Here is a 23448-nt window from a genome sequence, read left to right as displayed (position 1 = left end):
TGAAAAACTTAAAAAGATATTTCACTTGAAGGATTCCTAGTCTATCAATGACATTATGTTGCGATGGCCCCCAGTGGTCTGCATCAATATGTTAGGGTCCCACAACAGGTGTTCCATCAGACGCACACAATAGCCTGTGTGTGCTAACTTAAGCTCGCTTCCAAAAACGTCTGTGACTATGTCAGGAATGAAATCGGGCATCAGCCGCAACGTGCTTCCTTTTTAAATGCTCGTTTATCACAGCTGTGCTGCTAAGAAAGGGAGGTTGACATCATCGGACGTAATTTTGTGAAATACCCCCATGGTCCGGTCCAAATTGGGGTCGCACGCATTGCTCCGTGTGCGGCAGGCACAAGTCAAGGTAGCATGGTAGAAACAATATAAGACAAAGTTGCCGCCTGACCTTTGACTTGACCAAACCAAATTTGTCTTTCTGTGTCCTACAGACGTCAGTGAAAACGATCTCCTTTCTGTGAAAGAGGAGCCAGACTGGACTCACATCAAAAAGGAGGAGGAAGAGGAGGAGATCAACAAGTCACCAGTGAACGTTGTCCCTATAAAGAGTGAAGATGAAAACAAGGATGAGAGTGAGGACAACAGAGGGGCGGAGCCTACAGGCAGCAGCTCAAGCCATCACGTGACAACAGAAGTTGATGAAGACCACTGGGGGCCATCACAAGCACAAAATGAGGACACATTATCAGACGCTCATGTCGATGATGATGATGATGATGTGGTTAACGATGGGCAAGCCGAAGGTGAAAGGGCATGTCACACTGACTCATTCACTTCAAAGTTGTCTTTAAAACCGCACACAAGAACCCACGGGAAAGAAAAACCTCTTTCTTGCTCAGTTTGTGGCAAGAGTTTCTCTTTTAAGTCAGATTTCAAACGGCACACAAGAACACATAGTGGAGAAAAACCCTTTTCCTGCTCAGTTTGTGGCAAAAGTTTCTCTCAAAAGGCACATTTAACAGAACACACAAAAACACACAGTGGAGAGAAGCCTTTTTCCTGCTCAGTTTGTGGCAAAAACTTCTTTCAAAAGTCAAGTTTAAAAAGGCACACAAGAACACACACTGGAGAAAAACCTTTTTCCTGCTCAGTTTGTGGAAAAAGCTTTTCTGTAAAATCAATTTTAACATGTCACACAAAAACACACAGTGGTGAAAACCCTTTTTCCTGCTCAGTTTGTGGTAAAATGTTCTCTCTAAAGGCACATTTAACAGAACATACAAGAATACACAGTGGTGAAAAACCCTTTTCCTGCTCAGTTTGTGGCAAGAGTTTCTCTCAAAAGTCAAGTTTAAAAAGTCACACAAGAACTCACAGTGGAGAAAAACCTTTTTCCTGCTCAGTTTGTGGGGAAAGATTTTCTTTCAAGTCAAATGTAGTTAAACACACAACAACACATAGTGGAGAAAAACCCTTTTCCTGCTCAGTTTGTGGCAAGAGTTTCTCTCAAAAGTCAAGTTTAAAAAGACACACAAGAACACACACTGGAGAAAAACCTTTTTCCTGCTCAGTTTGTGGTAAAAGCTTCTCTGATAAGTCAACTTTAACATATCACACAAGAACGCACAGTGGAGACAAGCCATTCAGTTGCAGCGTTTGTGCTAAAAAATTCTCCACTAAACAGCATGCGGAGAATCACAATTGTGCTGGTGAGAAAAGCAGCGATCCTTGAAGCTTAAAAAAAAGAAAACAAAAAACTGAAGGAACTGACTCTTTGTGGTAAGATGTAAATTTTGATTTTGAATATAATATGATAAATTGAATTTTGCAAAGCTTTTTTATTGACATTAAGCCAATGTGATCAGTGCCAGAAGAACGATTGTGTCTGAGTGATGATGATTTGTTTTGGTGTTTACATCAAGCATGTAAATAAAATAAATTGCCTTTGCCTGGAATAACATTTTTTAACATTATGCTTTTCAGTTCTTTTTAATCATACCTAATGGAAAAGTTGTGAGAAGAAACGGTGCTTATGAAATTGCTGTCTTCCACAATCATCAATAAAATGACTTGTTCCACTTGCTCAACTGGCCTTCATTGCTCTAAGAAAAGGTGAAAAACATAAGAAGAAGTTGAACTATAAAAAGAAGAGGAAAGAGAAACGCAAATCGTCTCAGTTTCTCTCAAAGGTTTTGGAATGTCAGGAGTTGGCAATCTGATGGCGACTGGAGTCAGCGTTTATTTGTCACCCCGAAGGAGATGATCCGCATCACGCAGTTTGTTGCTGCTGTTGTTGTTGTTCAGCAACGAGATAATTCGGGCCAATTGTATCTCGTTGTTGCCGGTGTAACCAAGTTAAAAATACTCAAATATTTTTGACTAAATGTTATTCAATTTCTAATCAGTTGTTTGTTGTATTATAATATTTTTGGGGAATGTGCTTGTTATAATAGCCCATGAAACAAATTAGGTACACAGTTTGTGTTGTAATTTTGTGTATTTAGTTTTGTTATTAAAATGAGCGGATCACATCCGGAGGAGGAGCGAGTGAGTGAGAGAGTGAGCGAGGAGTGGGCGAGCGAGAGAGGGACGACGGCGATTGCGGCGGCGATAGGAGAACGAAGGCAGACGAGTGTACAAAAAGTAGACTGTTGGAGTTGGTTAACGAAAGTGTTCAAACCGGACTCTTTTAGAAACCATTAACAGTGATAGAGTTGGTCAGTTTGAGTGGACTACTTGACGTAAGACCTATGTGTTTGGAATTAGCCGTTAGCCCAGCGGCTAATGAGTGGCATGGACTTAGCTCTGCAGTTGGCAACAAGCTAACGCATTAACTAAGGCCTGCGTGGCTGAAGACGTGGACGACGCCGATCGGGACGCCGGGCGGTCAACACTGTGTTGTGGACTGAGAGGACCGGGCCAACATCGCATCGTGGACGTGGAATATATTTTTTGTCTTTCCCTTTTTCTTGCCGGTGGGTCCATAGGAGTGAACCTACTTCATTGTTTATTTTCTGCCTTTGGGTGAAGGAGCCATTTTGTTTTAGGCTACTACGCACACAAGCATCGATCTGGCCAGCAACGTTACTTAACATTGGGGTACGTGACTTTGGTGACTGCCTGCTGCGAGGTAAAGTGACTGGGCCCTTAGATTAATGTTGTGTAGGTGGACCTTTTTTTGTTTAACCTTGTACGGTTTACTAGGCATTCATTTGTGTAACACACCAACTTGAGAGAACATTTTTTCCCTGCCTTATTTAATTTCTATAAGTAAATGTTTTTGTTTTCTATATAAGCAAGTGTGTTTATTGCCTCCTTGAAAGATTGGGTTATAAATTTGAGTGCTTTTTGAAGTCCAATAATTTTGTACGGTTATTGTCCTCTTAAGAGAGATTAGAAGCGGGGCAACAATTATCAGCCATTTAAGAAAGCAAATTGCCAGATACTACTTTGCAACGATTCAGTAAATGGATGTACATACGATAAACTGTTGAGGGATAGTTATAAAACAAAAGAACCTAGGTTAGCCACCTCTCAATATAGTCACCCCGGCTAGAGAGGCGCTACACCAGGAACTCTTCGTTGGGCCCAACACCTCGTGAAGGTGGTTCCTGTAGTTAGGCTGCTGCTGCTGCTGTTGCTGCGCGTCTGAAGACTGAAATGAAATGAAATATTTAAGTACAGACGCTCCCCTTCATGCGAACATTCGAGTTACGAACAACGGTACATACGAACATATCTGCGCGTATGTCAAACAATGTTCGGAGAAAGATGCTGTAAGTTAGATTTTGTATTGCGCACCTTTTTCCGAGTAGTGCTTCTTTCCGCCGCTAATACCGACGCTTGGCGCTGTGAGAGCTCACCCAGCATCCACCTTGATGGAAAAAAACGAAGAAGAAAACTGTGCAATCATTGTTAGAGCGCTTCTTTCGGCCAGTTTCGAGTAAATCCTCCAAGGAAGATACTTATCAACCCTCATCTTCTTCCTACATTGAAGTTACGGAGGAGGAAGTATCTTTTGAAGCCCATTCCAGCAATGATGAAGTCCCTTTCATGATATAAAATGCTCCTCTTCCTCCATCATCTCCTAAAGCATCGAGTAAATCTTCCAAAAGTATTTTATTTATCTTATTACGTACATGTATATCCTGTGTGTGTGTGTGTTTCTCTCTAACATACGTAGTACAGTACTGTAGGTATTCTCTCCATTTTATTAAATGTTTTTTTCAGTACAAACCAATACAGGTTACTTATACAAGCCTTAAACATACTTATATAAACATTCTATATAATTATATAGGCCTTAAACATAAATTATAAGACAAAATATAGCGCTGAAGCAACTTACAAACAAATTCAGCTAACGAACGACCGTTATCTCGTTCGTAAGTTGGGGATGGTCTGTACTTAAAAAAACGCTAAAATATTTTTTAACACTAACATTTCAATAATAAAATAGTGAAACATTGCAATTTAAAATTCGCAACCACATAGAGAGTAAATTAAATTAATAATAAAATAGAAACATTTACTCAATATTGAACAAATTCAAGAGTCCTAATTTTGAAAGATAAAAAACATTTTAATCTAATTTTAAATATTATATGAATTAAATAAATATTTGGGCACATATTTAAATGAACAAATATTTTGAAAAATACTCAAGATTGAAATAAAAAGTATTTAAAAATATTTGTATATTTTTTACATGTTAAAATAATTGAATAAACATTGTTGTAATCTCTAAAGCAGTGGGGTCAAACTCATTTTTGGGGATGGGCCAAATCAAAGTGTTGGTTTCCCTCAGCGGGCCGTTACGACGTTACCGCGTACCAAAACAAACTGATGGTTCGCGAGTTTTGAAATCAGAAGCCAGGAAGTAATTGTTTGTTCAACAATTTATTTTAAAGGGGGAGGATTGCTAACAAATGAACGACAATATCTCAGATCTCAATGTTGTTAGAAGTGAAATAAATGTGTTAGAAACAGGAAGTTGACACCCGTAATTTCCCCTTTGCAGGCCACATAAAATCAGGTCGCGGGCCAGATCTGGCCCCCAGGCCTTGAGTTTTACACCTGTGATCTAAAGGATCTAAATCAAGAAGAGCAAAACGTTCCGTTAAAATAGTGTCTGGGCATTTTTGTTCGTCATGACATGCAATGCACAACTCCGAGTGGTGTTAAAATGAATAAATAAAACAAACAAACAAAAAAGGTTTATAGAAGCATATAGATCTCAAGGGACAATATTATTGAACCAAACAATGATATTTGAAAACAAAAAAATGTTTGGAATGATTACAAAAGCAATAAGAGCAGCATGTTAGAATGCAGAAGACCCTTCTATCGACTGTGTTTTTGAGTCATCGCGGACGTCGTACTGTTGTAAAATGCGATTGGACAGTAAACAGCCAATCAGAATCAGCCCTAGTGTCCGACTCCTGATTGGTTAATAATTGAGGGCCAGTTTGCATCGTAAGCATAAAACCGTGGCCGTGTCCAAATTAACAGGCTGCGACCTCCGAAAGCTGCTTTTTCGGTGCGACACCACCGCGCGTGGTGTCCAAATTCACGCTGGCCGTGTCCAAATTAACAGGCTGCGACCTCGGAAAGCTACTTTTTCGGGTGCGTGACGTCTTTTTCGGCGCGGCATAACCGCACGTGGAGTCCAAATTCACGCTGTCACGTACGGCCTTCGAATCCAGCCTTGAAATCGGTATTCGTTACTGTGGAGACGGCCCCAGAGCCAAGGCCGCTTAGCGCAACACTTACATTACGCCCACACACATTGCTCCACTGTTCGACGCCGGTGTTACGCATTTATGGTGGCTTTATATGCAGCTTGGATAATGAATGGATAATCTGCGACGAGCTCCAGATTGAAGAAATCGGCGAAAAAGAATATTTGTATTAAGATTTCATCTTGAACAATGGAACCCAAACTTTTCTTCATTTTATTTCATTTTTTAGTTTACTTACATTTTGTTCTTGAGAGGAGAATCACGCTTTGCCATTGGAGAGTTGTCCTTTATCGAACGAATGAAGTAAGTTACAAATACGTCTACCAGCATTTTCATACTGTAACCAACATTGACAGGTAAATAAGTATATAACGTGACTGTTACAGATGAACTAAAAATATAGCCAGTAAGACCCAAAAAGATAACTTCAGTAGTACATGTGTTTGCTTCATAATAGAACGAACATCCATCGATCCATCCATCCATTATCCGCCGCTTATCTGGGGTCGGGTCGCGGGGGCAGCAGCTTCAGCAGGACAGCCCAGACTTCCCACTCCCCAACCTCATCTTCCAGCTCTGCCGGAGGGATGCCCAGGCGCTCCCAGGCCAGCCGGGAGACGTAGTCTCTCCAGCGTGTCCTGGGTCGTCCCCTGGGCCTCCTGCTGGTGGGACATGCCTGGAACACCTCACCAGTGAGTCGTCCAGGAAGCATCCTAAACAGATGCCGAGCCACCTCATCTGGCTCCTCTCTACGTGGAGGAGCAGCGGCTCGACCATGAGTCCCTCCCAGATGGCCGAGCTTCTCACCCTATCTCTAAGGGAGAGCCCAGACACCCTGCGGAGGAAACTAATTTCGGCCGCTTGTATCCGAGATCTTGTTCTTTCGGTCGCGACCCACAGCTCGTGACCATAGGTGAGGGTAGGAACGAAGATCGACCGGTAAATCGAGAGCTTCGCCTTTTGGCTCAGCTCCCTCTTCACCACGACAGACCGATACAGCGTCCGCATCACAGCGGAGGCTGCACCCATCCGCCTGTCGATCTCTCGCTCCATCCTCCCCTCACTCGTGAACAAGACCCCAAGATACTTAAACTCCTCCACTTGGGGCAGGATCTCCTCCCCAACCTGTAGAGGGCATTCCACCCTTTTCCGACTGAGAACCATGGTCTCAGATTTGGAGGCGCTGATCTTCATCCCAACCGCTTCACACTCAGCTGCGAACGGCTCCAATGAGAGTTGGCGATCACTGCTTGACGAAGCCAACAGTACCACATCATCTGCAAAAAGCAGAGATGAAATACTGAGTTCACCAAACCGGATCCCCTCATCGAAACAAATCCGACTTACTGCCGGCAATGCGGACCAAACTTTGACATCGGTGGTACAAGGACCCAACTGCCCGTATCGAGGGGCTCGGTACCCCGTACTCCCGAAGCAAGCTCCACAGAACTCATCGTGGGACACGGTTGAATGCCTTCTCCAAGTCCACGAAACACATGTAGACTGGTTGGGCAAACTCCAATGAACCCTCAAGGACCCTGTAGAGAGTGTAGAGCTGGTCCACTGTTTCACGGCCAGGACGAAAACCGCACTGCTCCTCTTGGATCTGAGATTCAACCTCCCGACGGACCCTCCTCTCCAGTACCCCTGAGTAGACCTTACCAGGGAGGCTGAGGAGTGTGATTCCTCTATAATTGGAACACACCCTCCGGTCCCCCTTCTTAAAAAAGGGGACCACCACCCCGGTCTGCCAATCCAGAGTCAGTGTCCCCGATGTCCACACAATGTTGTAGAGGCATGTCAACCATGACAGCCCCACAACATCCAGAGCCCGAAGGACCTCCGGGCGGATCTCATCCACCCCCGGGACCTTGCCACCGTGGAGCTTGTTAACTACCTCAGTTACTTCAGCCCCCGAGATAGGTGAGTCCACCACAGCGTCTTCAGGCTCTGCTTCCTCAAAGGAAGGCGTGTCGGTAGAGTTGAGGAGGTCTTCGAACTATTCTCCCCACCGACTCACAACGTCCCGAGTCGAGGTCAGCAGCACCCCATCTCCACTATAAAAAGTGTTGATGATGCACTGCTTCCCTCTCCTGAGACAACGGATGGTGGACCAGAATTTCTTCGAAGCCGTCTGGAAGTCGTTTTCCATGTCCTCACCGAACTCCTCCCACGCCAGAGTTTTTGCTTCGGCAACCACCGAAGCTGTATTTCGCTTGGCCAGTCGGCACCTGTCAGCTGCCTCCGGAGTCCACAGGCCAGAAAGGCCCGATAGGACTCTTTCTTCAGCCTGACAGCATCCCGTACCGCCGGTGTCCACCAGCGGGTTCGGGGGTTGCCGCCACGACAAGCACTGACCACCTTACGTCCACAGCTTCAATCGGCTGCCTCAACAATGGAGGCACGAAACATGGTCCACTCAGACTCAATGTCCCCCGCCTCCCCCGGTACGTGGGCAAAGTTCTGCCGGAGGTGGGAGTTGAAACTCTTTCTGACAGGGGATTCTGCCAAGCGTTCCCAGCGGACCCTCACAATACATTTGGGTCTGCCGGATCTTCCCCCACCATTGGAGCCAACTCACCACCAGGTGGTGATCAGTTGACAGCTCCGCCCCTCTCTTCACCCGAGTGTCCAAAACATGCGGCCGCAAATCCGTTGACACGACTACAAAGTCGATCATCGAACTGCGGCCTAGGGTGTCCTGGTGCCAAGTGCACATATGAACACCCTTATGTTTGAACATGGTGTTCGTTATCGACAATCCATGACGAGCACAGAAGTCTAGTAACAGAACACCGCTCGCGTTCAGATTGGGGGGGGCCATTCCTCCCAATCACGCCCTTCCAGGTCTCACTGTCATTACCCACGTGAGCATTGAAGTCCCCCAGCAGAACGAGGGAGTCTCCAGGGGGAACGCTTTCCAGCACACCCTCCAAAGACTCCAAAAAGGGTGGGTACTCTGAACTGCTGTTTGGTGCCTAAGCGCAAACAACAGTCAGCACCCGTCCCGCCACCTTGAGGCGGAGGGAGGCTACCCTCTCATCCACCGGGGTGAACCCCAGTGTACAGGCGCCAAGCCGGGAGGCAATAAGTATGCCCACACCTGCTCGGCGACTCTCACCTTGGGCAACTCCAGAGTGGAAGTGTTTCCAACCCCTCTCAAGAGGACTGGTACCAGAGCCTAAGCTGTGTGTGGAGGTGAGCCCAACTATATCTAATCGGAATTTCTCTTCCTCGCACACCAGCTCAGGCTCCTTCCCCGCCAGAGAGGTGACATTCCATGTCCCAAGAGCTAGTTTCTGTAGCCGGGGATCAGAGCGCCAAGATCCCTGCCTCTTGCCGCCGCCCGACTCACACTGCACCCGACCCCTTTGGCCCCTCCCACAAGTGGTGAGCCCATGGGAAGGGGGACCCACGTTGCCTTTTCGGGCTGTGCCCGGCCGAGCCCCATGGGTGCAGGCCCGGCCACCAGGCGCTCGCCGACGAGCCCCATCTCCAGGCCTGGCTCCAGAGGGGGGCCCCGGTGACCCGCGTCCGGGCAAGGGAGGACGTGGTCCAATCATTTTTAACATCATAAGGGGTTTTGGCGAGCCGTGCTTTGTCTGGACCCTCACTGAGGACCTGTTTGCCATGGGTGACCCTACCAGGGGCAAAAGGCCCCGACAACTTAGCTCCTTGGATCATTGGGACACGCAAACCCCTCCACCACGATAAGGTGACTGCTCACGGGGGGCAATTTCATAAAAAAAATATTTGATATTCGAGACGCAGTTGATGAATTAAGTGAACAATAAAAGTGTTGTGAATGACAATGGACTCATTGTAATTAAAGATTTTTATTTTAAAAAAATTAGTTTCTCCAGCGTTTTGTTATTCAGTCTATTTCTTTTTTTGAGGCAATTTCCCCCACCTTTGAGAAGATCCTCTCACAAGGCACTGAAGAGGGCGGTGTGCACAACGCCTGTGTGGCTAATATAAATGGGTGAGGGAACGTTGCCTCCATGGACTTCCAGTATAAGAGCGGGTCTTCCGTACGCGCAACGTGGCCTGCTGACAAATAGCGCTGCACCTCTGAGTGCGCATCAAAAGTGACGTCTTCCATCTTGCGGATATTTAACGCAAAGTAACGCGTCAATAACTCGATGCTTGTTTTGAGCGTCAATCCTGTTGGCAGATGCGCTTCCCTATGAACACAGTTTGGCGCGCGACCGCTGTGTCGACACGATTCTGGTAGTGGTCACGTGACTTTCTTAAAGCGGTACGCGCACCGACACGGGGTTTGCCCTGGAAGCTCGGCGCGCGCATCGACGTCTCGGTGTCGCTGGACCCATCACTACTGGCTCCTCACTCTTGTGATCCAGTTAGCCACGTTAAGTTCGCCTTTCTTATTTTGCACCCTGCCCCGTTGTCTGTCATTATTTTGGTCCCCTAATAAATTGCTTAAGTTACACCTTCTCCAGCTTCCTCGCGTTCTGGGTCCACCTCCTCCTCGCCGACCGGCGACCCTGACAACTGCAATGATAAGCGACTGCAATGGTAAATGAAGGATTGTATTATGATTGCTTGCATTATTTTAAACACTTACAAGACAGAAGGTCAATTATTTAATTTAGCAGGTTCATATTTACGGAATATGTTAAACATTGATGAAACAAAAAGCATTTATCAAATGGAACTAGAAGCACTGGTCAGAAGAATAACTGGGATTGTAGTCCTGATGTTTTCTGATTTATTATATTTTTCTCATATGCTAAATTTATAGTACTTAGTTTAAATGTGTGAACTTTATTGAAATTCTCAGTAGTGAGAACAAATTTGCACACATAGCATTTCCATGACTTGCATTCACATTCACAGCACTTCATGGACAAATACGACGAAGCACATTCTCCACATTGGCTGTAGAGATGCAAACATACCAAATTGGGCACTGGAGGACTCACACAGACGCTATAAAAAAAACACATTCCGAAAGACGGAACAATTGGAGATCAGAGCGCATGCATACACACAGACACACCCTTACACCTGCACATACACATGCACATACACGTATACCTGCATATACATGTGCACATACACACGCACGCATGCACACCGACAAGATTCCAGAGCAATGCCAGCTGGAGAGACGGAGAGACTGCCCGCCGGGGAAGGCCAGTCTTGGGGACCAGACGGGAATCAACTATCCACACGATGACTAACCTGGGGAGGACCTTCCCTTGGACGTGGACCCGTGCCGTTGGAGGGAGCGAGGACGACCGATTCAACCTACATTACCCTTGACATAAAAAAACTCCTTTGAAAACTGAAGCTGGGCTGAAAGATGGGGCGCATTTTTCGACTGTGCTCGCCCGAGTGCAGTTTTCTCGTGAGATTAAGAAAAAGCCGCCCAGATATCTGTCTTTGTACTATTTACTGAACTCCAGAAATTGAAGAAACTAAATATCGGAACTCTAATCAGTTGTTGAGTCTTTATTTGACCCTTCTCTTCTTGAGTACAAAAAACGAACACGCATTGAAGTAAGTTTGGCTTTTAACGGTGGATTTACTAACTACTTCTCATTTCCACGGTGACTCAACTCCAACAATACTAAAGCTATTGCTTTGTTATTCATATAGAATTTTTGTTTAAAATCCCCCTGGCTCTTCTTTTTGTCTTTTCTATTATGTACGTATTAAGAACTGTTTGTTAATGTTAATACATTTTATTTATTTTTTTTTACAAAAAACGTATTCGTAAATATTTACCATGTCACTGAAGGTGTACTGGTACACTCGCCTGAGTTGTGTGCAGGCAACGTGGGTTCAGTTCCCTCTCAGTGACGGTGTCTATGTCTTCAAACGTAATTTTGTTTTAAAATTTATTTCAAAACAGAAATTTTATAAAAATAAAAAGGGTAATGTCGGAACTTACTCGCAGGATAAATGTCATTTTGGGTAAAAAAAAAACCCAAACGTAAATCATACAATAAATAGCGACTCTGATGCCAGGGCCCCTTTAATTCTTTTAGGGATCCAGATTATAATGGAAGCAAAAATACCCACGATGAAGCTTTCTCTAAATGCAAAAAGAAATACTTGTAAACATATTTCACTTGAAGGATTCCTATTCTATCAATGACATTATGTTGCGATGGCCCCCATTAATAAGTTAGGGTCCCACAACAGGTGTTCCATCAGACGCACACAATAGCCCGGGTGTGCTAACTTCAGCTCGCTTCCAGAAACGTCTGTGACCATGTCAGGAATTAAATCGGGCATCAGCCGCAACGTGCTTCCTTTTTAAATGCCCGTTTATCACTGTTGTGCGGCTAACGGGAGGCTTACATCGTAGGACGTAATTTTGTGAAATGTCCCCATGGTCCGCTCCAAGTTGGGGTCGCACGCATTGCTCCGTGTGTGGCAGGCACAAGTCAAGGTAGCACGGTAGAAATAATAAAAGACAAAGTCGCCGCATGAGCTTTGACTTGTCCAAACCAAATGTGTGTTTGTCTTTTTGTGTCCTGCAGACGTCAGACAAAATGATCTCTGTTCTGTGAAAGAGGAGCCAGACTTGACTCACATCAAAAAGGAGGAGGAGGAGATCAACAAGTCACCAGTGAACGTCCCTATAAAGACTGAAGATGAAAACGAGGATGAGAGTGAGGACAACAGAGGGGCGGAGCCTACAAGCAGCAGTTCAAGTCGTCACGTGACAAAAGAAGTTGATGAAGACCACTGGGGGCCATCACGAGCACATCATGAGGACACATTATCAGACGCTCATGACGACGATGATGATGATGCTGGGCAAGCTAAAGGTGAAAGGGAATGTCACACTGACTCATTAACTTCAAAGCTGTCTTTAAAAGGGCACAGAAAAACACACTGTGGTGAAAAACCTTTTTCCTGCTCGGTTTGTGGCAAAAGCTTCTCTCGGAAGTCTCATTTAGTTAGGCACACAAGAACGCACAGTGGAGAAAAACCTTTTTCTTGCTCAGTTTGTGGGAAATGCTTCTCTCGAAAGTTTGATTTAACAATCCACACAAGAATTCACAGTGGAGAAAAACCTTTTTCCTGCTCAGTTTGTGGAAAATGCTTCTCTCGAAAGTTTGATTTCACAATCCACACAAGAATGCACAGTGGAGAAAAACCTTTTTCCTGCTCGGTTTGTGGCAAAAGCTTCTCTGTAAAGTCACATTTAACAAGGCACACAAGAACGCACAGTGGAGAAAAACATTTTTCCTGCTCAGTTTGCGGAAAAGGTTTCTCTGACAAGTCTAATTTCACAAGCCACAGAAGAACACACAGTGGTGAAAAACCTTTTACTTGCTCGGTTTGTGGCAAAAACTTCCTGCGTAAGTCGCATTTAACAATCCACGCAAGAACACACACTGGTGAAAAACCTTTTACTTGCTCGGTTTGTGGCAAAAGCTTCCTGCGTAAGTCGCATTTAACAATCCACGCAAGAACACACACTGGAGAAAAACCTTTTTCCTGCTCAGTTTGTGGAAAATGCTTCTCTCAAAAGGCAAGGTTCATAGCACACAAAAGAATACACAGTGGAGGAAAACCATTTTCTTGCTCGGTTTGTGGCAAAAGCTTCCTGCATAAGTCAACGTTTACAATCCACACAAGAACACACACTGGAGAAAAGCCTTTTTCCTGCTCAGTTTGTGGCAAAAGCTTTTCTCTAAAGTTCCGATTAACAGAGCATGCAAGAACACACACTGAAGAACCTCTTTCTTGCTCATTTTATGGTAAAATCTTCCCCCATAAGTCACATTTAACAGAACACACAAGAACACACAGTGGTGAAAGTCCTTTTTCCTGCTCAGTTTGCGGAAAAAGTTTCTCTCAAAAGGCAAGTTTAACAAGACACACAAGAACTCACAGTGGAGAAAAACCTTTTTCCTGCTCAGTTTGTGGAAAATGCTTCTCTGAAAAGTCAACGTTAACAAGACATACAAGAACACACAGTGGAGAAAAACCTTTTTCCTGCTTAGTTTGTGGAAAACGCTTCTCTGAAAAGTCACATTTACGAAGTCACACAAGAACACACAGTGGAGATAAGCCATTCAGTTGCAGTGTTTGTGCTAAAAAATTCACCACTAAACAGCAGGCTGAGAGACACGATTGTGATGGAGAGAATATAGGGCTGGGCAATATGACCTAAAATCAATATCGCAATAAAATGAGCAATTTTGCCTCGACAACGATGAATCAATTACATTTCCGCCCGTGGACCAAAATCAAAATAAATGCAGGAAATACATAATAACTGTTTTCTTTATTGACCAAGTGGTACACATTACTTTCAATGGAAAATAAAAGTACAAAAATCATGTGTAGAAGCCTTCCAAATATCTTACTTTGCATGACTTGAACAATGTGACAAAGAACAGGAGAAAAAGGGAACTTCTCGCAAAATCTTCTCTGCAAACAGATTGTGCCAAGATGCTGTAATGCCATGTGCAAAGGCGCTAGTCGCCTGTCAACAAAATGCTAAATAAAATGAAAAAAAAAATGTCAATGGAATGTCAATGCCAAATAAAAAAAGTGTACTTCATCAGGAAAATGCGCCGTCTCGAGTACTCTGGTGCGCAGGTGCCACTTGTCGTCTATGTAATGCACATTCATGCTCAAACAGGGGTCCATGTCGCGTCTCGACCACAAGTCGGATGAGGATGCAAAATGCTTGTCATGTCTGCGCTCCTGTCCCAATGTTGTCCATATTGGGAAGTGCGGTTTGCGACAAATATTTTCGTACCTCTTGTCGACAACTTTCATGAGGCGTTTAAATCCTGTGCGCTCCACTGTAACTAGAGCAGCTTTAGCTTTCGAGCTATGTGCTCGGCTATCGCGTCCACCACTGAGACGTTCTCTCGTATGGTGTCGGCTCCGTTATGGGCTGTTGTCACTTGTCCAACCTTGCTTCTCACTTTGAACTTTTAGCGTAAGCTCCAAGTCAACAGCATGGTTGTGTTGTGGGTGGTGAAAAAGAAAAGGTTGGACGCGCTGTTTCGGATGCTTACGATGTACTTGGTAGTTCGTGTTCTTTTGCTCAAACATCGTCTTTGTGGAACCCAAAACATTTCCAAACGACAGATGTCCAATTTCTTTTCGGGACAAGCGCGACAGGAACAACTTCAACTAACGTTACTTCGCGTGTCAGCCGCTTCTGGATTTGAATCGCCAGCAACGACCGACCGGGTCGTCAGTTTTCTTTCTAGTTCAGCTGGGTGGAGTCACGTGACTAAAAAGACTTTTCTTTTTTTTTTTAAACACTGAATTTTCCGACATGGGCAAAATGATTGTATTAAATTTCAGGAACAGTAAATTTTCGGTTTATCGTCCAGCCCTACGAGAATAGCAGCGATCCTTGAAGCTTAAAAAAAAGGACAAAAAAAACCTGAAGGAACCAACTCTTTGTGGTAAGATGTAAATGTAATTTTGAATAAAGTATGATAAATTTAATTTTGCAAACTTTTTTATTGACATTAAGCCAATGTGATCAGTGCCAGAATAACCTATATGTCTGAGTGATGATTATTTTTTTGGTGATTTTACATCAAGATGTAAATAAAATTAATTGCCTTTGCCGAGAACATTTGTTAACGTTATGCTTTTCAGTTGTCTTTTTAATCGTACCTAATGGAAAAGGTGTGAGAAGAAACTGCTTATGAAATCGGTGCCTTCCACAATCATCAATAAAATCACTTGTTCCACTTGCTCAACTGGCCTTCATTACGCTGTGTGAAAAGTTGAAAAACTGAACTAAAAGTTGAACTATAAAAAGAACAAGACAGAAAAACGCAAGTGGTCTCCGTTTCTCTCAAAGGTTTTGGAATGTCAGGAGTTGGCAACTTGATGGCAAGTGGAGTCAGCGTTTATTTGTCACCACGGAGGAGATGATCCGCATCACACAGTTTGTTGCTGCTGCTGTCTAAATTGAACCCTGGAGGTCACCCGCCAGCGTCCTGAATTTCACCGGCGGATCTTCAGCTATCCCACGTCTGACCCCAGATTGTTGTGGAATTTTCAGCAGTGAGGGAAGATCAATGAGATTGTCTGGAAAATAAATTTTTGGGTCAGTCTGCAGAGTGATCTCAATGGGAGAAGTGCATGGGAAGATACTGATGCACACAGAAAGATGAAGATTTATTTGACAGGAACTTTGTAATCTTAAAACAAAAAGATCCTTTTTCTGCGTTGAGCCTACTCATCAGTCAAGGTCGTGTTGTTTTGGCTTCACAAAGAATCCTCGAGTACTAGATGTGAAAGTCACTTTCTTCAAAAGCAGGTGGCCACAATAAATAACAAAAACCTTACTTGCAAAATCATTTTCCAGAACATTAAGATTGAACAAAATAGTGACACAAATATTTAAAAAGTAACGACAGTAATGATTAAACATTGAATACTAAATTATTACTAAAACAGTTCAATGAATCTAGAAATAAATAATCACCGTAGTTTAATGAAAACTGGAACGAATAATGAAATATTTAAGTTGGTTAAGTTATAAACACTGAAATAATTTTTTAACACTAACATTTAGATAATAAAACAGTGACGTATTTTAATTTAAAATTCGCAACCACGTCGCTGGCAAAAAAAACCTGTCAGAAGGCAAAGGTGCAAACATGTTGACATAAAGTATCAATTTATCATGTCAACTGTTAATCATAGGGAAATACATTTGGAATACTGTCCAACCGACGACATGGTGGCAGATGTTTGAACAAAACCGGAAACAAACGTTAAATAAATACATGTCTCAAGTTCATATTTGGGAACTAAAATGTTTGTTTATATCCATACGGTTCAAATCGTACGTTTTTCCAATAATTAGAAGAAGATAACAATGATTTGCATCGCAAATGGCGACACCTATCGGTGAGTTGGTGACAGTGCGCCACATAGCCAGCAGCCAATCATATCACAGCGGGGTGTGTCCTGTTCTTCCGCTTTCGTGACGAACAGACAGCCATTTTCTCGAAGGAAAAAAACGACGCCATCTTACATTCGTCTCGTCGAACAAAGAGAAGCACACGAGTTATCGCCAAGCAGAGATCAAGTGCGGATAGGTTGAGATTGGCGTTTGAAAATGTGTGAAAGAACGACACCCAAGTACAAAGAGGAACTTTGTGGAGTAAAAGAAGAGAACGAGCAACATCTTCCACTGCTGGACGAGGTTTGCAACCAGCCTCGTGTTGTGCTACACAAAGCAGGTTTGTACACGTCTTACTCTCATTTGCTTTGTAAAGAACGACTTTCTATCGTTGAAAATATGCATCACAACATTAAGTTGTTTGGGGAAATCCGTTAAAGGTTATTGCCGTTTTATTTTTAAATGTTGCCATTATTGGAGTTGGGTCACCGTGGAAATGAGAAGTAGTTCGTAAATCAACCTTTAAAAGCCAAACTGACTCCAATGCGTGTTCGTTTTTTTGTGCTCAAGAAGAAAAGGGTCAAATAAAGACCCAACAACTGATTAGAGTTCCGATATTTAGTTTCTTCAATTTCTGGAGTTCAGGAAATAGTACAAAGACATCTGGGCGGCTTTTTCTTTATCTCACGAGAAACTGCACTCGGGCGAGCACAGTCGAAAAATGCGCACCATCTTTCAGCCCAGCTTCAGTTTTTATAGGAGTTTTTTATGTCAAGGGTAATGTAGGTTGAATCGGTTGAATCGGTCGTCCTCGCTCCCTCCCACGGCAGGGGTCCACGTCCAAGGGAAGGTCCTTCCCAGGTTAGTCATCGTCTGGATAGTTGATTCCCGTCTGGTCCCCAAGACTGGCACGCCAAGGCTGGCCTTCTCCGGCCGGCAGTCCCTCCGTCGCTGGCATTCCTCTGTAATCTTGTTGGTGTGCGAGTGTGTATGTGCGTGTGCTCCGATCTCCAATTGTTATGTCTTTCGGAATGTGTTTTTTGCGATAGCGTCTGTGTGAGTCCTCCAGTGCCCAATTTGGTATGTTTGCATCTCTACAGCCAATGTGGAGAATGTGCTTTGTCGTCTTTGTCCATGAAGTGCTGTCAGTGTGAGGGCAGCTCAAGGAAATGCTATGTGTGCAAATTTGTTCTCACTACTGAGAATTTCAATAAAGTTCACACATTTCAACTTAGTACTATAAATTTAGCATATGAGAATAATATAAGAAATCAGTAAACATCAGGACTACAATGCCAGTCATTCTTGTGACCCATGCTTCTAGTTTCATTTGATAAATGCTTCTTGTTTCATCCATGTTTAAAATATTTAGTAAATATGAACCTGCTAACTTTAATAAACGACATTCTGTCCCGCATGTGTTTAAAATAATGCCAGTATTCGTAATACAATCCTTCACCTTTTACTTGTCGGTTTGCCGAACATTTGTTTATGCCAAATGAAATCAGTGCAGAAAATAAAAACCAAAGAATAACCAATAGTGGGGGGTGAACTCCATTTTATTCTTTTTTTTTTTTATAAAATTTGAACTGATTATTTAACATTTTACATTTTCTGTTTTTTATATCTTGTTCGAGCAATTCCTTACGGAAGGAATTCTGCCTGACTCTGAAAAATGTGCACACTGCAACGAAACCTCAATGGCGGTTGATAAATTTTAGTGAATAAAACACAGAATATTAATTCTTTTTTTTAAAAAATCAAGTACGTATTGGTCTTATTGTTTGTCTTTTTGTGTTCTGCAGACGTCAGTGAAAACTATCTCTGTTCTGTGAAAGAGGAGCCAGACTGGACTCGCATCAAAAAGGAGGAGGAGGAGGAGGAGATCAACAAGTCACCAGTGAACGTTGTCCCTATAAAGACTGAAGATGAAAACAAGGATGAGAGTGAGGACAACAGAGGGGCGGAGCCTACAAGCAGCAGCTCAAGTCATTACGTGACAACAGAAGGTGACGAAGACCACCGGCGGCCATCACAAGCACATAATGAGGACACATTATCAGACGCTCATGACGATGATGATGATGATGATGATGGGCAAGCCAAAGGTGAAAGGGCATGTCACACTGACTCATTAACTTCAAAGCTGTCCTTAAAACCACACACAATAACACACAGTGGAGAAAAAACGTTTTCTTGCTCGGTTTGTGGAAAATGGTTCTCTGAAAAGGGAAATTTAACAGAACACACAAGAACACACACTGGAGAAAAACCTTTTTCTTGCTCAGTTTGTGGGAAAAGCTTTTCTCTAAAGTCACGATTAAAAGAACATACAAGAACACACACTGCAGAAAAACCTTTTTCTTGCTCAGTCTGTGGTAAAAGCTTCTCCCGAAAGTCGCATTTAACAAGCCACACAAGAACACACAGTGGAGAAAAATCTTTTTCCTGTTCAGTTTGTGGCAAAAGCTTCTCTCAAAAGTCTAATTTAACAATCCACACAAGAACACACAGTGGAGAAAAACCTTTTTCCTGCTCAGTTTGTGGAAAATGCTTCTCTGAAAAGGGAAATTTAACAGAACACACAAGAACACACACTGGAGAAAAACCTTTTTCCTGCTCAGTTTGTGGCAAAAGCTTCTCTGGAAAGTCTAATTTAACTAAACACACAACAACACATAGTGGAGAAAAACCCTTTTCTTGCTCAGTTTGTGGGAAAAGCTTTTCTCTGAAGTCACGATTAAAAGAACATACAAGAACACACACTGCAGAAAAACCTTTTTCTTGCTCAGTCTGTGGTAAAAGCTTCTCCCAAAAGTCGCATTTAACAAGCCACGCAAGAACACACAGTGGAGAAAAACCCTTTTCCTGCTCAGTTTGTGGAAAATGCTTCTCTCGAAAGTCACATTTAACAAGTCACACAAGAACACACAGTGGAGAAAAACCTTTTTCCTGCTCAGTTTGTTGCAAAAGCTTCTCTCGAAAGTCACATTTAACATGTCACACAAGAACACACAGTGGAGAAAACCCTTTTTCCTGCTCAGTTTGTTGCAAAAGCTTCTCTCAAAAGTCACATTTAACAAGTCACACAAGAACACACAGTGGAGAAAAACCTTTTTCCTGCTCAGTTTGTTGCGAAAGCTTCTCTCAAAAGGCACATTTCACAAGTCACACAAGAAGACACAGTGGAGAAAAACCTTTTTCCTGCTCAGTTTGTTGCAAAAGCTTCTCTCGAAAATCACATTTAACAAGTCACACAAGAACACACAGTGGAGAAAAAACATTCGCCTGCTCAGTTTGTGGCAAAGGATTCTCTCAAAAATAAACTTTAACAAAACATAGAAGAACACACAGTGGAGAAAAACCTTTTTCCTGCTTGGTTTGCGGTAAATGTTTCTCTCGAAAGTAATCACTCAAGAACACACACTGGAGAAAAACCTCTTCCATGCTCTGTTTGTGGAAAATGCTTCTCTGACAACTGGGCTTCAACAAAACATAGAAGAACACACCTTGGTGAAAACCGTTTTTCCTGCTCAGTTTGTGGCAAGAGTTTCTCTCAAAAGTCGTATTTAAGAAGCCACCCAAGAACACACACTGGAGAAAAGCCATTCAGTTGCAGCGTTTGTGCTAAAAAAATCCGCCACTAAACAGCATGCTGAGACACACGATTGTGATGGCGAGATTAGCAGCGATCCTTGAAGCTAACAAAAAAGACAAACTGAAGGAACTGTCTCTTTGTGGTAAGATGTAAATGTGATTTTGAATAAAATATGATGTTTTGAATTTTGCAAAGCTTTTTTATTGACATTAAGCCAATGTGATCACTGCCAGAAGAACCATTAAGTCTGAGTGATGATGAGTTTTTTTGTGTGTGTGTTTACATCGAACATGTAAATGAAATTAATTGCCTTTGCCTGGAACAACATTTTTTAACATTATGCTTTTCAGTTGTCTTTTTAATCGTACCTAATGGAAAAGGTGTGAGAAGAAACTGTGCTTATGCAATCAGTGCCTTCCACAATCATCAATAAAATCACTTGTTCCACTTGCTCAACTGGCCTTCATTATGCTGTGAAAAGGTGAAAAACTGAACTAGAAGTTGAACTATAAAAGGAACCAGAAAGAAACGCAAATCGGCTCAGTTTCTCTCAAAGGTTTTGGTATGTCAGGAGTTGGCAACTTGATGGCGACTGGAGTCAGCGTTCATTTGTCACCACTGAGGAGATGATTCGCATCACGCAGTTCGTTGCTGCTGCTGTCTGAATTGGACCCGGGTGGCCACACGCGAGCGTCCCTGAATTTCACCGGCGGATCTTCAACAATCCCGCGTCTGACCCCAGATTGTTGTGGAATTTTCAGCAGTTAGGGAAGATCAATGAGATAGTCTGGAAAATAAATTGTCTTTTGTGTCAGTCTGCAGAGTGATCTCGCGCGCAGTGGGAGAAGTGCTGGGAAGATACTGATGCACACAGGAAGATGAAATTTTATTTGACAGGAACTGTGGAATCTTCAAACAAAAATATATTTTTTCTGCGTTTATCATGAAATATTTAAGTCCTTATATCAACACTGTAATCATTTTTAACACTAACATTTAGGACATAAAACAGTGACGTATTTTAATTCAAAATTCACAACCACGTCGCTGGCGAAAAACCCTGTAAAAAAAAGCAAAGGTTCAAGCATGTTGACATAAAGTATCACTTTATCATGTCAACTGTTAGTAATAGAGAAATACATTTGGAATACTGTCCAACCGACGACATGGTGGCAGATGTTTGAACAAAACCGGAAACAAACGTTAAATAAATACATGTCTCAAGTTCATATTTGGGAACTAAAATGTTTGGTCATATTGTTGGAATCTTAACTATTATCTGTACCAAAAGTTTACCAAAATGGTTCGAATTAATTATCTGACTCCATTAATGGTAGAGATAATAGAATTACGCTTTTTTAAATTTTGATGACGTCATAGCCCCGCCTACAGAATTACGCTTTTGTCTCGTTGTCCCCGCCTACAGAATTACGCTTTTGTCCAAAATGGCCGCTATCCCCGCCCCTGTGTTAAAACTATCCAATCTCCAGCCACCTATTTAAAAATATTTACATATTCCCTGCCCCTTAAAGGTTTAATACCACGCCTACAGAATTACGCTTTTGTCGAAGTGGGCCCCGCCTACAGAATTACGCTTTTTGTCATTGTGATGACGTTGTGTGTGTGTGTGTGTGTGTGTGTGTGTGTGTGTGGGCCAAGGGCCCCGCCTACAGAATTAAGCTTTTTGTCATTGTGATGACGTTGTGTGTGTGATTGGGAGGGGGGCTTGGCCCCCCTCCCAAACTGTATGCTTCTTATGTTAAAAACAATGTGTTCCCTGCGTGCGTGCGTCCCCAACCCAAACTGTACTTATGTTATGCATTCTCCACTGTGTGTTCTTGTATGTCTTGTTAACGTTGACTTTTCAGAGAAGCATTTTCCACAAACTGAGCAGGAAAAAGGTTTTTCTCCACTGTGAGTTCTTGTGTGTCTTGTTAAACTTGCCTTTTGAGAGAAACTTTTTCCGCAAACTGAGCAGGAAAAAGGACTTTCACCACTGTGTGTTCTTGTGTGTTCTGTTAAATGTGACTTATGGGGGAAGATTTTACCATAAAATGAGCAAGAAAGAGGTTCTTCAGTGTGTGTTCTTGCATGCTCTGTTAATCGGAACTTTAGAGAAAAGCTTTTGCCACAAACTGAGCAGGAAAAAGGCTTTTCTCCAGTGTGGGTTCTTGTGTGGATTGTAAACGTTGACTTCTGCAGGAAGCTTTTGCCACAAACCGAGCAAGAAAATGGTTTTCCTCCACTGTGTATTCTTTTGTGTGCTATGAACCTTGCCTTTTGAGAGAAGCATTTTCCACAAACTGAGCAGGAAAAAGGTTTTTCTCCAGTGTGTGTTCTTGCGTGGATTGTTAAATGCGACTTACGCAGGAAGCTTTTGCCACAAACCGAGCAAGTAAAAGGTTTTTCACCAGTGTGTGTTCTTGCGTGGATTGTTAAATGCGACTTACGCAGGAAGCTTTTGCCACAAACCGAGCAAGTAAAAGGTTTTTCACCACTGTGTGTTCTTCTGTGGCTTGTGAAATTAGACTTGTCAGAGAAACCTTTTCCGCAAACTGAGCAGGAAAAATGTTTTTCTCCACTGTGCGTTCTTGTGTGCCTTGTTAAATGTGACTTTACAGAGAAGCTTTTGCCACAAACCGAGCAGGAAAAAGGTTTTTCTCCACTGTGCATTCTTGTGTGGATTGTGAAATCAAACTTTCGAGAGAAGCATTTTCCACAAACTGAGCAGGAAAAAGGTTTTTCTCCACTGTGAATTCTTGTGTGGATTGTTAAATCAAACTTTCGAGAGAAGCATTTCCCACAAACTGAGCAAGAAAAAGGTTTTTCTCCACTGTGCGTTCTTGTGTGCCGAACTAAATGAGACTTCCGAGAGAAGCTTTTGCCACAAACCGAGCAGGAAAAAGGTTTTTCACCACAGTGTGTTTTTCTGTGCCCTTTTAAAGACAGCTTTGAAGTTAATGAGTCAGTGTGACATGCCCTTTCACTTTTAGCTTGCCCATTATCATCATCATCATCGTCATGAGCGTCTGATAATGTGTCCTCATGATGTGCTCGTGATGGCCCCCAGTGGTCTTCATCAACTTCTTTTGTCACGTGACGACTTAAACTGCTGCTTGTAGGCTCCGCCCCTCTGTTGTCCTCACTCTCATCCTCGTTTTCATCTTCAGTCTTTATAGGGACAACGTTCACTGGTGACTTGTTGATCTCCTCCTCCTCCTTTTTGATGTGAGTCAAGTCTGGCTCCTCTTTCACAGAACAGAGATCATTTTGTCTGA

At 43.0% G+C, this 23448-nt stretch overlaps 2 protein-coding genes and 1 pseudogene across 2 annotated transcripts in view; all 3 read left to right on the top strand.

The window, feature by feature from the left end:
- Positions 1-12660: 12660 nt before the first annotated feature.
- LOC148342417 (uncharacterized) lies at positions 12661-13854 on the top strand. The gene has a single exon (XM_088288172.1). It carries the CDS (start codon positions 12814-12816, stop codon positions 13852-13854), a length of 1041 nt encoding a protein of 346 aa, XP_088144298.1. The 5' UTR covers positions 12661-12813.
- Positions 13855-18247: 4393 nt separating this feature from the next.
- Positions 18248-23448, top strand: part of LOC148342413 (uncharacterized) — a 154532-nt gene continuing 149331 nt past the window's right edge. The window contains exons 1-2 of the mRNA XM_088288171.1: positions 18248-18278; positions 18582-18680. Coding sequence (XP_088144297.1) covers positions 18248-18278; positions 18582-18680 — 130 coding nt within the window. The remainder of the gene's footprint in view (positions 18279-18581; positions 18681-23448) is intronic.
- On the top strand, positions 18749-20280 carry LOC148342416 (uncharacterized; annotated as a pseudogene).

Source organism: Idiotropiscis lumnitzeri, chromosome 2 (genome assembly GCF_059441095.1).
Source record: "Idiotropiscis lumnitzeri isolate Australia: NSW breed Sydney's pygmy pipehorse chromosome 2, RoL_Ilum_1.0, whole genome shotgun sequence".
NCBI classification, from domain to species: Eukaryota; Metazoa; Chordata; class Actinopteri; order Syngnathiformes; family Syngnathidae; genus Idiotropiscis; species Idiotropiscis lumnitzeri.
This window is presented reverse-complemented; position numbering and strand designations above follow the sequence as displayed.